General features: G+C 22.4%; 2 protein-coding genes across 2 annotated transcripts; both read left to right on the forward strand. All coding sequences in view use genetic code 6, as the record gives it.

Annotated features, from left to right (window-relative positions):
* Window positions 1-270: 270 nt before the first annotated feature.
* Window positions 271-4,620, forward strand: TTHERM_00263250 (YLP motif protein; the record flags this gene model as incomplete). The annotated part of the gene is made up of 1 exon (XM_001009074.1): window positions 271-4,620. One exon carries the CDS (start codon window positions 271-273, stop codon window positions 4,618-4,620), a length of 4,350 nt encoding a protein of 1,449 aa, XP_001009074.1.
* A 1,797-nt stretch (window positions 4,621-6,417) lies between these two features.
* Window positions 6,418-11,424, forward strand: TTHERM_000263288 (YLP motif protein; the record flags this gene model as incomplete). Its single annotated transcript, XM_012795895.1, has 1 exon — window positions 6,418-11,424. The coding sequence occupies one exon, from the start codon at window positions 6,418-6,420 to the stop codon at window positions 11,422-11,424; it is 5,007 nt and encodes a 1,668-aa protein (XP_012651349.1).
* Between the last annotated feature and the right edge of the window lie 1,140 nt (window positions 11,425-12,564).

Genomic DNA, 12,564 nt, shown 5'->3' on the forward strand with positions numbered 1-12,564 from the left:
TATTTAAATTCCAATAATTAAAAAACGAAAACTCTACCTTGTTATTTTGCAATTAACTATTTAATAAATTATTAATTTTCAAAGCATTTAATTCACTGTTTTTAACAATCTGGCAAATAATTTTTTCTAATTAATAATAGGCATTAGGTTAATAAAACATATTTATAACAGTTAAATTAAATTGAGCTTTAATAATTAAAGTTGCTAACAAAGGCTGACTTTTTATAAAAATCTTTTAAATATGATAATTTGCATGAAGTTACAAGATGGATGAAGACAGATAATACATTTAATAACCTTGCTTATGATGGAATTATTTACATGCCAGGTACAAATAAAACATATTCTAATTATTAACCACCAGATGATTGCCCTTATAAAGGTACTTATAATTTTGATCCAAGATGCAGATATTATTATCAGCCAACTGTAGGAAATATATCAACTGTTGTCTTTCCTCCTAATATGAACCTCGGAACAACTGGTACTTATTATGCAAGTATGTTTTGCTAGAGAAGAGTTAATTTAGGTTCATAAAAATAAAATGACATTTTCTCAGTTCTATGTATAACACTAAATCTACAAGCCTTACCTGCTTACTTTTAAAACTTTGGTAATAACTCTATATATTAGATGCTAGTTGATCCCTCAAGCTTGACAGTAGTTTACAATTCATAAGCATAACTTTAATAATAAGTTACTGTGATGCAAACTGAAACTGACTACCTTTAAGATTAATCTCAAGCAAATATATTTATATAAAATTTAACTTAAAACTCAAACTATATCATATTAAATACTAGCTCTTATCAACAAACGTATTCATTAGATAACAGCCAACAAACATTTGAATATAACAGAAATGGTACTGATTGTCTTGTAATACTTAATGTAATCTCAATGATTGATAAAGTACCAAAAATAGAAAGAAATAGACTTAATAATCCAGCTCCTAAGTTCTAATTGAAGAAAGTTTACCTATTTTTGGATGTACTGACAAAAGAAAATTTACAAATTTATGCCACAAATCTATAAAATACTATTTATTTTTATAATAAAATTTTTGCTTACACAAGTTACGGATTAATTTCTATAATTTTAATAATTCAAATTTACTAAACGATAGTTTTGGGGAAATACATATTAAATCCCATAATCCATCTGACATAAATACTGAGCAAGATAAGAATACAAAATTTAAATCAAACTCAAACTACAAATTTCGACTAAAAAGAAAAAATGGCAGAAAAATTATAAACTAGGTATGTAAGCTGCAACAAAACTACTTTCAATGAAATTAAAACCGATTAAGTCAATCAAATCCTCATAGATGAGTAAATTGATGCAGATTTTGAAGGATTGTGTCATTCTAGAGATACACAAGATCTTTTGAATAGCTTTCAAGATATGTTTAAGGTACTAAGGTTTACAACTTAAAATTTTTACAAAGAAGATGCCAGCTTATAGCTTTTGAATCTAATAAAATAAATTCAACACTTCTAACAATTTGGTAATCATAGAGCACTTGGAGTTTGTTATAACAATATGGGAGTAATTCACTATAATTGTGGTAGATTTCAGGAAGCTTCAGAAAATTTTCAGTAAGCTATTATTTATGCTAGTTACGAATTAAATACCTATTCTCATCACCACCAAGGAGAAACAGTTGAACTTAGTCAAAACCTGAAGAGATTGACAGCTCATTTAAGAAGTTCAATATAAAATAATTTAAATCTAGAATTTACTGAAGATATAAGCAACCTTAATATTTCTATTCATCAAGAAAAATAAAGATAGACAAAATAGTATAGTCAATTGTAGAGTCATCAAGTTGAGCTTTACTGGAGTCTATTTAATAGAAAAACAAATTTAATCAAAGCTATGTATATGTTTATTTAAAATAATAGCAATAAATTATGGGATATAATCGAAGATTATGCATATGAGAATACAATAATCAGCTAAATATATTTACCTCCTTCAAATAAAAGAGAAATGATTAATTATTACTTTTTATCTAATGTGTTACAAAAATAAAATTTGGATAATGAAGCTATTTAAGTGTTAAATAGACTTAATTATTTTTATGTAAAAATATAAGAAAGCAAATAGGTAAAATAGTTTCAAGAAAACTAAAAATAAGTTGATTTAAATTTTTCCTAAATTATTAACAGTTAATAAAAAAGAGAATTGTATTCAGATAATTTCATAGATTAAAGCAAAAATATGTAAATCAGTAATATCAATCAACCCAACGATATTATGAGTTTCAATAATGATACAAATAACTCTTTTATCTTATATTCTCCAATCAATATAAAGAAATCAAGGAGAAAAAAAATAAATATTCAAGATAAAATAAAAGATAAAGTTTAGAATTTATTTAACACTCAAAATAACAATTTTCTAAATAAATTATAAACAAATTTTCAAAAAATTGACAAAAATCATAGTCAAGAATAAGAATTAAACTAATATAATTAGAAAATACATTAATTATAATTAAGAAATTCTATTTTTGCTTCTAAAAAAAGCAAAGGAATCTACAACAATTAGATGAAATCTGATTCAAATAACATATTTTTATAAGGATATGATTCTTTTAGTCATAATATTTCAGAAGCAAATAATAAAACGAATTTTAATAGAATTTTATTTTTTTAGGAGGAAAATGAGAAAAATTATGATAAAATCACCAATCACATCTCATAATAACCTCAAAATAAATATCTAGCTGATTAATAAATTTAAAATGGATTCCATAATATTCATTAGAAATAAAGATTTTCAATCTTTAAAAGTACTTTACCACATCAAGAAGTATCAAAATCACCAAATTAAAAATCAGACAAATAAACAAAGTTTACCCAAAAAAAGAAGGAAAAAGCAAATAAAGCTAATATGTTGGAAAGTAATAAATTTATTTTCTACCCAGTGAGAAAACATAAAAATAACGATAAAGTAATAAAATATGAATATAGTTCAGATATCTACTTTCAATTTTGCTCAATTGAGCATGCTTCCTATTTAATTAAACAAAAAAAATTTTATAATGCAGCTATAATTCTAACTAGCTCTTTTGAGACGTGTTAATATTATTTACCGAATTTAAGAAAATTACAAATGGATATGCTTTTCAATATATTCTAAAAATAAAACATAAACAGCAAAAGTTTTGAAATAGCAAATAAAAAATATGCTAAAATGACATCATTTATTTTCAACATCTACGTTATTTCAGCATGCTATAAGTAATGCAACAAAGTAAAATTATATGCAATTTGTAATGATTTAGTAAATGAAATCCTCTTTAAAGAAAATGATAGTTTTGGATTGATTTAATACAGTTTCGAAGAACAAATATTCATGCAATTAATTGCCTCAACTTATACAAAACTTATATAATAAACTCCATCATTTTTTGAGTAGATTTTACTTTCTTTGCTGCCAAAAAAATAAGTCGATTGCACATAAAATTTAAAAAACGATAAAATTTAGCTTTAACAAAAAAATACTCTTGTTAATCCTTAATCTACTAGTAATTTACCATCACCAAACTAAATTAGTATTTTTTAAGATATAAATTTGCAACCCATTTAAAATTTAAATATGAACCTAAAAACAGGTTCTATATTTAAATCAAATAATTGCCACTCTAATAAAAAGGCATAAAATTAAAAACTTGACTAAGAATCATTTAATACCAGAGAATGTATCAGCTCATACCATCAGAAATAGAATCTAAATTATGCTACGAATGAATTTTTTGAATAAATAGAATTAAGCTAAGTTTCCTCATAAACATCTTTAGACACTATTCCTAATTAAATTGAAATCTACCAAACTAAAGAAAATATTTAAAAACACAATCTTACAAAAATGTTAAATTAATAATGTTTCTAAATCTTTAGTAATTTGAACAATGCTTTAACAATAAAGAGTAATTCTAAGAAATAATCCCCATAATTTTAAAGTATTAATTCAAATATATCATTAAAAGTAGATAAAATGCAATAAATATATAATAAAATGGAAGATCGTTATAAAGAAGATTCTATCAAAATAAAGAATTTTTCTAAAAAAACAGATTAAAATAAATCAGATTAGCTAAAATCTTACGACAATTAATTTGTTGACTAGAAAGCAAGCTAAGACAGAAGAATAAATGAAAGGAAAAAATAACAATGTAAATCCAGTGAATTAATATTTCATTTAGGACTGCACGCATGTTTAAAATAGTTTATATTAAATTCTGATGAAAAGCTAAGTATTCATCTAACTTAAAATCGCCATAAACACTAAAACAATAAAAAATATGAACCATAATAAAATAAATAAACTTACATGATTTATATTACAGACTAATATTTCCAAATTACGCAATCAAATATAATGCAAGAATTGATTTAGCTACTAAATAGCATAGGCTCTGAATTGTTAATATTAGTTCTTAATGATGTTTAATAGTTTGATGAGAGTAGTGATTTAGACAATGTATCTATTGATGGCAAATAAGTTATAAGCTTTTTCAACACAGAAGAAAAAATGCTGTAATACATTTATAATAACAGAGAGCATCTAAAAAACTACCTGATGCCAATGGTTATTGAACATTTTTGAATGATTAAATTTTCTCAAATAATCAAATTATTTATGTTAAATTGCAGTATTTTTGTGTTTAATTTAAGCATTTGATTTATTTTAAAACAATTTAATTTTAAAGTATTAACTTTTTTTACAAAAAAAAAAATTAGTGTTGTTATTTAGAAATATTGATAAATTTTAATCAAAACAACTTAAATTTTTGTATTTTATCCTACAATGGTATTTATTATCTTTAATTTATTTTTTTTTTTTTGAGATTGGTAATACTTACCCTGATTTTGATAAGCTTTAGTAAACTAATAAAAATTTAAGAAATAAAAATCAGCAAGGTTTTGTTCAAATTATAATGGAAAAATAAATTTGTTTGCGATGGAATTCATTTTAATAAACTACGGCAATTAAATAAAATTAATAATATTTTTTTTTAAATTTAGGTATTTAATTTATCTAAATTACACTAATTACCTTTTACTTGAGGAGAAATTGCTTAAATATTAAAGATGTTACTGATATGCTAAAGATAAAAACAACTAAAAATAATTTATCACACAAATTAAATGATCTAATTTTGGGAATATTAAATAAATTTCTAAAATTAGAATGTTAATTTTAAATTATTTAGTTATATAAAAGAAAAATCTTGTTGCCAACTTTCCAAATAAATTTTTTAATTTTGATTATATTTTATCTTATTTTAAAGTTTTTTTATAGTAGTAATGAACTAAATTTCAGATTCATGTTAACATATTTATAGAATTTAAAAACAATAAATGTTAATTCATTTTTAAAGCTTTTACTAGCTGATAATTTAATTAAATACAGCAAAAGTTATTTATTAAATATACAGTATAATGGAGTAATATTAAAATAATTAGATAAGTATTAATTTGCCAAACAACTTTACAAAAGCAAATTGAATTAATAATTTATTAAACTTATTTAGACATAATCAATAGATAAAATCATTTTTCTGGTCTCTTACTAGAGTATAAATTACTATTTATTCATTTTTCATTATTAAAATATAGAAAATATTATGAAATAAATATAATTTAAAATGATATTTAACAAAAGAAAAACCAAGACCACCTTTGAGTGTATTTTATTTGATCTGAGAGAAATTACGATTAACATATAGAATTAAAAAATTATTAAATATTTTTGATATTAAAATTTAATAATTTTGGAGTAAATGAGTTAAGATCAAGCTTAAAATATAGATGCTGAAAACAATAAACCTTCTCCAAAAAAATAGGGACTTATAAAAAGAAATTAATCTCAATTAATATTAGTTTTTTTAGGGTTATTACCTTCTTTCATTTTAATAATATCTACTTTCATTAGTCTGTGGTATTTGCAGTAATAGAGTATGTTAATAATATAGCAATTTTCTGATTAACTATACTAAGATTAAATAAATAGCTCTAAATAACATAACCGTGCAGTCATTTTTTAGATTAGTTAGTAAGTTTAAAAGATTCCGTGGTAGTTGAGTATAATAAATGAATTTTTAGGGTCCTAATTGCTGGGTTAAGTAAAGTATAGCAAAAAATATGTACCTCCTTTACATAATGTTGATAGAACTTATTTAAACAAAGAAAATACTACAGTCATAAAAATGTTTAAGAAAAACCCAATTCTTACTAGTGTTTGGTAAATATTATTTAAAATTATTTTCTTAAATTAAATTATCATAAATCATTTTTGAATTATTTAAGAGAGTTTGGTTAATATTCTAATTTCATTTATCTCTCTTCATGAGTAATAAAAATTCTACTTGAAACAAAGTTGGAAGGAAAAATTTAAAGTCAAATGACTAAAATGGGAAAACTCTACTTTGCTACTTTGAAATTAATTATTTAATAAAATTACTATATTTTTAAGACGTTTAATGCACTATTTTAACCATCTGGTAAAGAATTTTTTGTAATTAATAACAGGCATTAGGTTAACAAAGCATATTTATAATAGCTAAATTAAATCGAGCTTTCATAACTAAAGTTGCTAACAAAGGCTGACTTTTTATAAAAATCTTTTAAATATGATAATTTGAATTAAGTTACAAGATGGATGAAGATAGATAATACATTTAATAGTCTTGATTATGATGGGATTGTTTACATGCCAGGTACAAATAAAACCTATTCTACTTATTAACCACCAGATGATTGCCCTTATAAAGGTTCTTATAATTTTGATCCAAGATGCAGATATTATTATCAGCCAACTGTAGGAAATATATCAACTGTTATCTTTCCTCCTACTATGAACCTCGGAACAACTGGTACTTATTATGCAAGTTAATTTTGCTAGAGGAGAGTTAATTTAGGTTCATAAAAATAAAATGAAATTTTCTCAGTTCTTTGTATAACACTAAATCTACAAGTCTTACCCGCTTACTTTTAAAACTTTGGTAATAACTCTATATATTAGATGCTAATTGATCCCTCAAGCTTGACAGTACTTTATAATTCATAAGCATAAATTTAATAATAAGTTACTGTGATGCAGACTGAAACAGACTACCTTTAAGATTAATCTCAAGCAAATATATTTATACAAAATTTAACTTAAAACTCAAACAATGTCATATTAAATACTAGCTCTTATCAACTAGCGTATTTGCTTGATAACAGCCAACAAACATTTTAATATAACAGAAATGGTACTGATTGTCTTGTTATACTAAATGTAATCTCGATTGTTGATAAAGTACCAAAAGTAGAAAGAAATAGACTTAATGATCCAGCTCCTAAATTCTAATTGAAGAAAGTATACCTATTTTTGGATGTGCTGACAAAAGAAAATTTACAAATTTATGCCACAAATCTATAAAATACTATTTATTTTTATAATAAAATTTTTGTTTACACAAGTTACGGATTAATTTGTATAATTTTATAAATATAAATTTATTACTCGATTATTTTGGGGAAATACATATTAAATCCTATAATCCATCTGTCATACATACTGAGTAAGATAAAAATACAAAATTTAAATCAAACTATAAATTTCGACTAAAAAGAAAAAATAACAGAAAAATTATAAACAAGTTATGTAAACAGCAGCTAAATTGTTTTCAATGAAATGAAAACCGATTCAGTCAATCAAATCTTCATAGATGAATAAATTGATGCAGATTTTGAAGGATTGTGTCATTCAAGAGATACACAAGATCTTTTGAATAACTTTCAAGATATGTTTAAGGTACTCAGGTTTACTACTTAAAATTTTTACAAAGAAGATGCCAGCTTGTAGCTTTTGAATCTAATAAAATAAATTCAACACTTCTAACGATTTGGTAATCATAGAGCACTAGGAGTTTGTTATAACAATATGGGCGTAATTCACTATAATTGTGGTAGATTTCAGGAAGCTTCAGAAAATTTTTAGTAAGCTATTATTTATGCAAATTACGAATTAAATACCTACTCTCATCATCACCAAGGAGAAGCAGTTGAACTTAGTCAAAACCTTAAGAGAATAACAGCTCATTTAAGAAGTTCAATATAAAATAATTTAAGTCTAGAATTTACTGAAGATGTAAGCAACCTTAATATTTCTATCCAACAAGAAAAATAAAGATAGACAAAATAGTATAGTCAATTTTAGAGTTATCAAGTAGAGCTTTACTGGAGTCTATTTAATAGAAAAACAAATTTAATCAAAGCCATGTATATGTTTATTTAAAATAGTAACAATAAACTATGGGATATCATCGAAGATTATGCATTTGAAAATATAATAATCAGCTAAATATATTTACCTCCTTCAAATAAAAGGGAAATGATTAATTATTACATTTTATCTAAAGTGTTACAAAAACAAAGTTTGGATAATGAAGCTATTTAAGTATTAAATAGACTTAGTAATTTTTATGTAAAAATATAAGAAAGCAAATATGGAAAATAATCTCAAGAAAATTAAAAATAAACTGATGTAAACTCTGTCTAAATTATTAACAGTTAATGGAAAAGAGAATTATATTCAGATAATTTCATAAACTAAAGCAAAAATATGTAAATCAGTAATATTAATCAACCCAACAATATCATGAGCTACAATGATGATACAAATAACTCTTTTATTTTATATTCTCCAATAAAAAAAACGAAATCAATGAGCAAAAAAATAAATATTCAAGATAAAATAAAAGATAAAGTTTAAAATTTATTTAAAACACAAAATAACAATTTTCTCAATAAATTATAAATAAATTTTCAAAAAATCGACAAAAATCTTATTTAAGAAAAAGAGCCAGATTAGAAAGTAAATTAATCGAAATTAAAAAATTCTATTTATGATTCTAAAAAAAACAAAGGAATCTACAACAATTAAAAGAAAAATGTAAAAGATTCAAATAACAAATTTTTATTAGGAAATGATTTTTGCCATCATAATATTTCAGTAGCAAATAGTAAAACAAATTTATATCCATTTTTATTTTTTTAGGAGGGAAAAGAGAAAAGTTATGATAAAATCACCAATTAAATATCCTAATAACCTCAAAATAAATATCTAGCTGATTCATAAAGTTAAAATGAATTCCATAATATTCTTTAGAAATAAAGATTTTCTATGTTAAAAAGTATTTTATCACAACAAGAAGTTACAAAATCATCTAATTAAAAATCCAACAAGTAAATAAAGTTTATCCTAAAAAAGAAGGAAAAAGTTAAAGCTACTGCTTTGGAAAATAATAAGTTTATTTTCTATCCAGTGAGAAAACATAAAAATAACGATAAAGTAATACAATATGAATATAGTTCAGATATTTACTTTCAATATTGCTCAATTGAGCATGCTTCCTATTTAATTAAATAGTAACATTTTTATAATGCAGCTGTAATGCTTACTAGCTCTTTCGAGACATGTTAATATTATCTACCTCATTTAAGAAAAATACAAATGGATATGCTTTTCAATATATTCTAATAATAAAACATAAAGAGCAAAGATTTTGAAATAGCGAATAAAAGATATTCTTAAATGACATCATCTAATTTCAATATTTACCTTATTTCAGCATGTTAAAAGTAAAGTGTTCAATTAAAATTATATGCAATCTGTAATGATTTAGTAAATGAAATCCTTTTTAAAGAAAATGATTATTTTGGATTGATTTAATACAGCTACGAAGAACAAATATTCACGTAGTTAATTGCTTCAACTTAGGTAAAACTTATATAACAAGCTCCATTATTTTTTGAATAGATTTTACTTTCATTGCTGCCAAAAAAATAAGCAAATCATACATAAAAATTAAAAAATGATAAAATTTAGCTTTAACAAAAAAAAACTCTTGGTTATCCGTAATCTACTAGTAATTTACCATCATTAAACTAAATTAGTGTTTTTCAAGATATAAATTAATAATCCTTTTAAAATTCAAATTTGAATCTAAAAACTGGTTCTATCCTTAAATCAGATAATTACCACTTTAATAAAAAGGCATAAAATTAAAAATCTGACTAAGAATCATTTGATGCCAGAGAAGATATCAGCTCATTTCATCTGAAATAGAAGCTGAATTTTGCTAGGAATGAATTTTTAGAATAAATAGATTTAAATACCTCATAAACATCTATAGAATCTTACACAATACCTAATTAAATTCAATTCTTTTAAACTAAAGAAAATATTAAATAACATAATCTTACAAAAATGTTAACTTAAAAATATTTCTAAACCATTAGTAGTTTGAACACAACTTTAACAATAAAGAATAATTCTCAGAAATAATTGCCATAACCTTAAAGTATAAATAATTCAAATATACCATTCAAAGAAGATTATATGTAATAAATATATACTTTTATGGATGATAAATTTAAAGAAGATTCTATCAATATTAAGAATTTATCGAAAAAAAATGGCTAAAATACTTAAAATAATTCAAACAATTCTAATTACTACAACATTTAACTTTAGAAATCAGACTCTGAAAAGACTTAAAATTTAATGAATTTAGAGAAATAAGAATAATAAATTACAGGTTTAGATTAACTAAAAAACTAACAAGCTATTTAATGTTAATTTAACACTTCTCCTAAATCCTCCTAGTATAAAAATAGATAATAATCAATTGATTAGGCTCAAAAAAAAGTAAATATGCAATATTAAAAAAGCTTTTTACCAAACTAAATTTAGATTTTCAATGCTTCAAATCAGAAATAGCAACCAATTTCAGATAACACATTTTAAATGGATTTATTTATGTTTAATAGTAGTCCTACCTCTAAATAAACTAGTCCATTAAATTAATTTTAACACTTACATGATGATTAAAATAAATCATATTAACTAAAATCTTATGAAAATTAATTTGTTGACTAAAAAGTAAGCTAAAATAGAAAATATCATGAAATGAAAAAATAATAATGCAAATCCAGTGAATACTTATTTCATTTAGGAGTACATGCATGCTTAAAATAGTTTATATTAAATTCTGATGAAAAACTAAGTATTCATCTAACTTAAAATAAATATAAACACTAAAGCAATAAAAAATATGAACCTTAAAAAAATTAGTAAGCTTACTTGATTTATATTACAGACTAATATTTCTAAATCACTAAATCAAATCTAATGCAAGAGTTGACTCAGCTACTAATTAGCATAGGTACTGAATTGTTAATTTTAGTTCTTAATGATGTTTAATAGCTTGATGAGAGCAGTGGTTTAGAGAATGTGTCTATTGATGGCAAATAAATTATAAGCTTTTTCAACTCAGAATAAAAAATGCTATAATATATTTATAATACCAGAGAACATCTAAAGAACTACTTAATGCCAATGGTTATTGAGCATTTTTGAATGATGAATTTTCTCAAAAAACCTAAGTATTTATTATAAATTACTGTATTTTTGTGTTTAATAAACCCTTTCATTTTTTTAAAGACATTTTAATTTAAAATTATTAAAAATTTACAGGATTTTAATTAAGAAAATAATATTTTTTTTCTAATTTAGATAAATTACACTATCTACCTTTTATTTGAAGAGAATTTGCTTAAATAAATAATTTATTGATAAACTAAAAATAACAATAATATAAAAAAATAAAAATTCAATTATTTTAACATCTTAAATAATTTTACCAAAACATAAAAATAATTTGCAAATATTTAGTTAAATTAAAGAAAAATTTTATTTTACACTTTAAAATAAATATTTTTAAATTTGATTATATTTGATAATATTAAATAATAATTGAATAGTATTTTAGAGTTTTTCAAGAAAACTATAGTACTTAACTAATTTTCAGTTTCAGACATTGATATTATTAATATAAATAAATTAATTCTTTTTTAAGTTATTACTAAGCTGATAATTTAATTAAATATGACAAAAGCTGTATATAAAATATACCTTTTAATTAGTAATATAAAAATAAATTGACTATTTATTTAAGTTGTTTAGAGATAATCAAAAATGAAATAATTTTACTAGTCTCTAAGCAAAAATATAAATTACTATTTATTTATTTAGTAATTAATTATTAAAAATACTAATTATCTAAAATTAGCTTCCCATAAAAGAATAAATAATCTTAATAACCTTAGAGTGTATGTAAGAGTTAACAATTCTTGAATATATATAAAATTCGTAAATCAATTATTTATATTTTGATATTAAAATTTAATAATTTAAGAGTAAATGAATTAAGATCAAATATAACATAAAAATGATTAAAATAATAAATCTTCTAATAGAAAACATGAATTTTTAAAAAGAAATTATACTCAGTTGATATTAGTTTTTTTAGGGTTATTACCTTCTTTCATTTTAATAATATCTACTTTCATTAGTCTATGGTATCTGCAGAAATAGATTATGTTAATAATATATCAATTTTCTGATTAGCTATATTAAGATTAAATAAATAGCTCTAAGTTGAATAACAGAGCAGTCCTTTTTTAAATCAATTAATAAGTTTAAAAGATTCCATGGGAG

This window comes from Tetrahymena thermophila, assembly GCF_000189635.1.
Source record: "Tetrahymena thermophila SB210 genomic scaffold scf_8254788, whole genome shotgun sequence".
NCBI classification, from domain to species: domain Eukaryota; phylum Ciliophora; class Oligohymenophorea; order Hymenostomatida; family Tetrahymenidae; genus Tetrahymena; species Tetrahymena thermophila.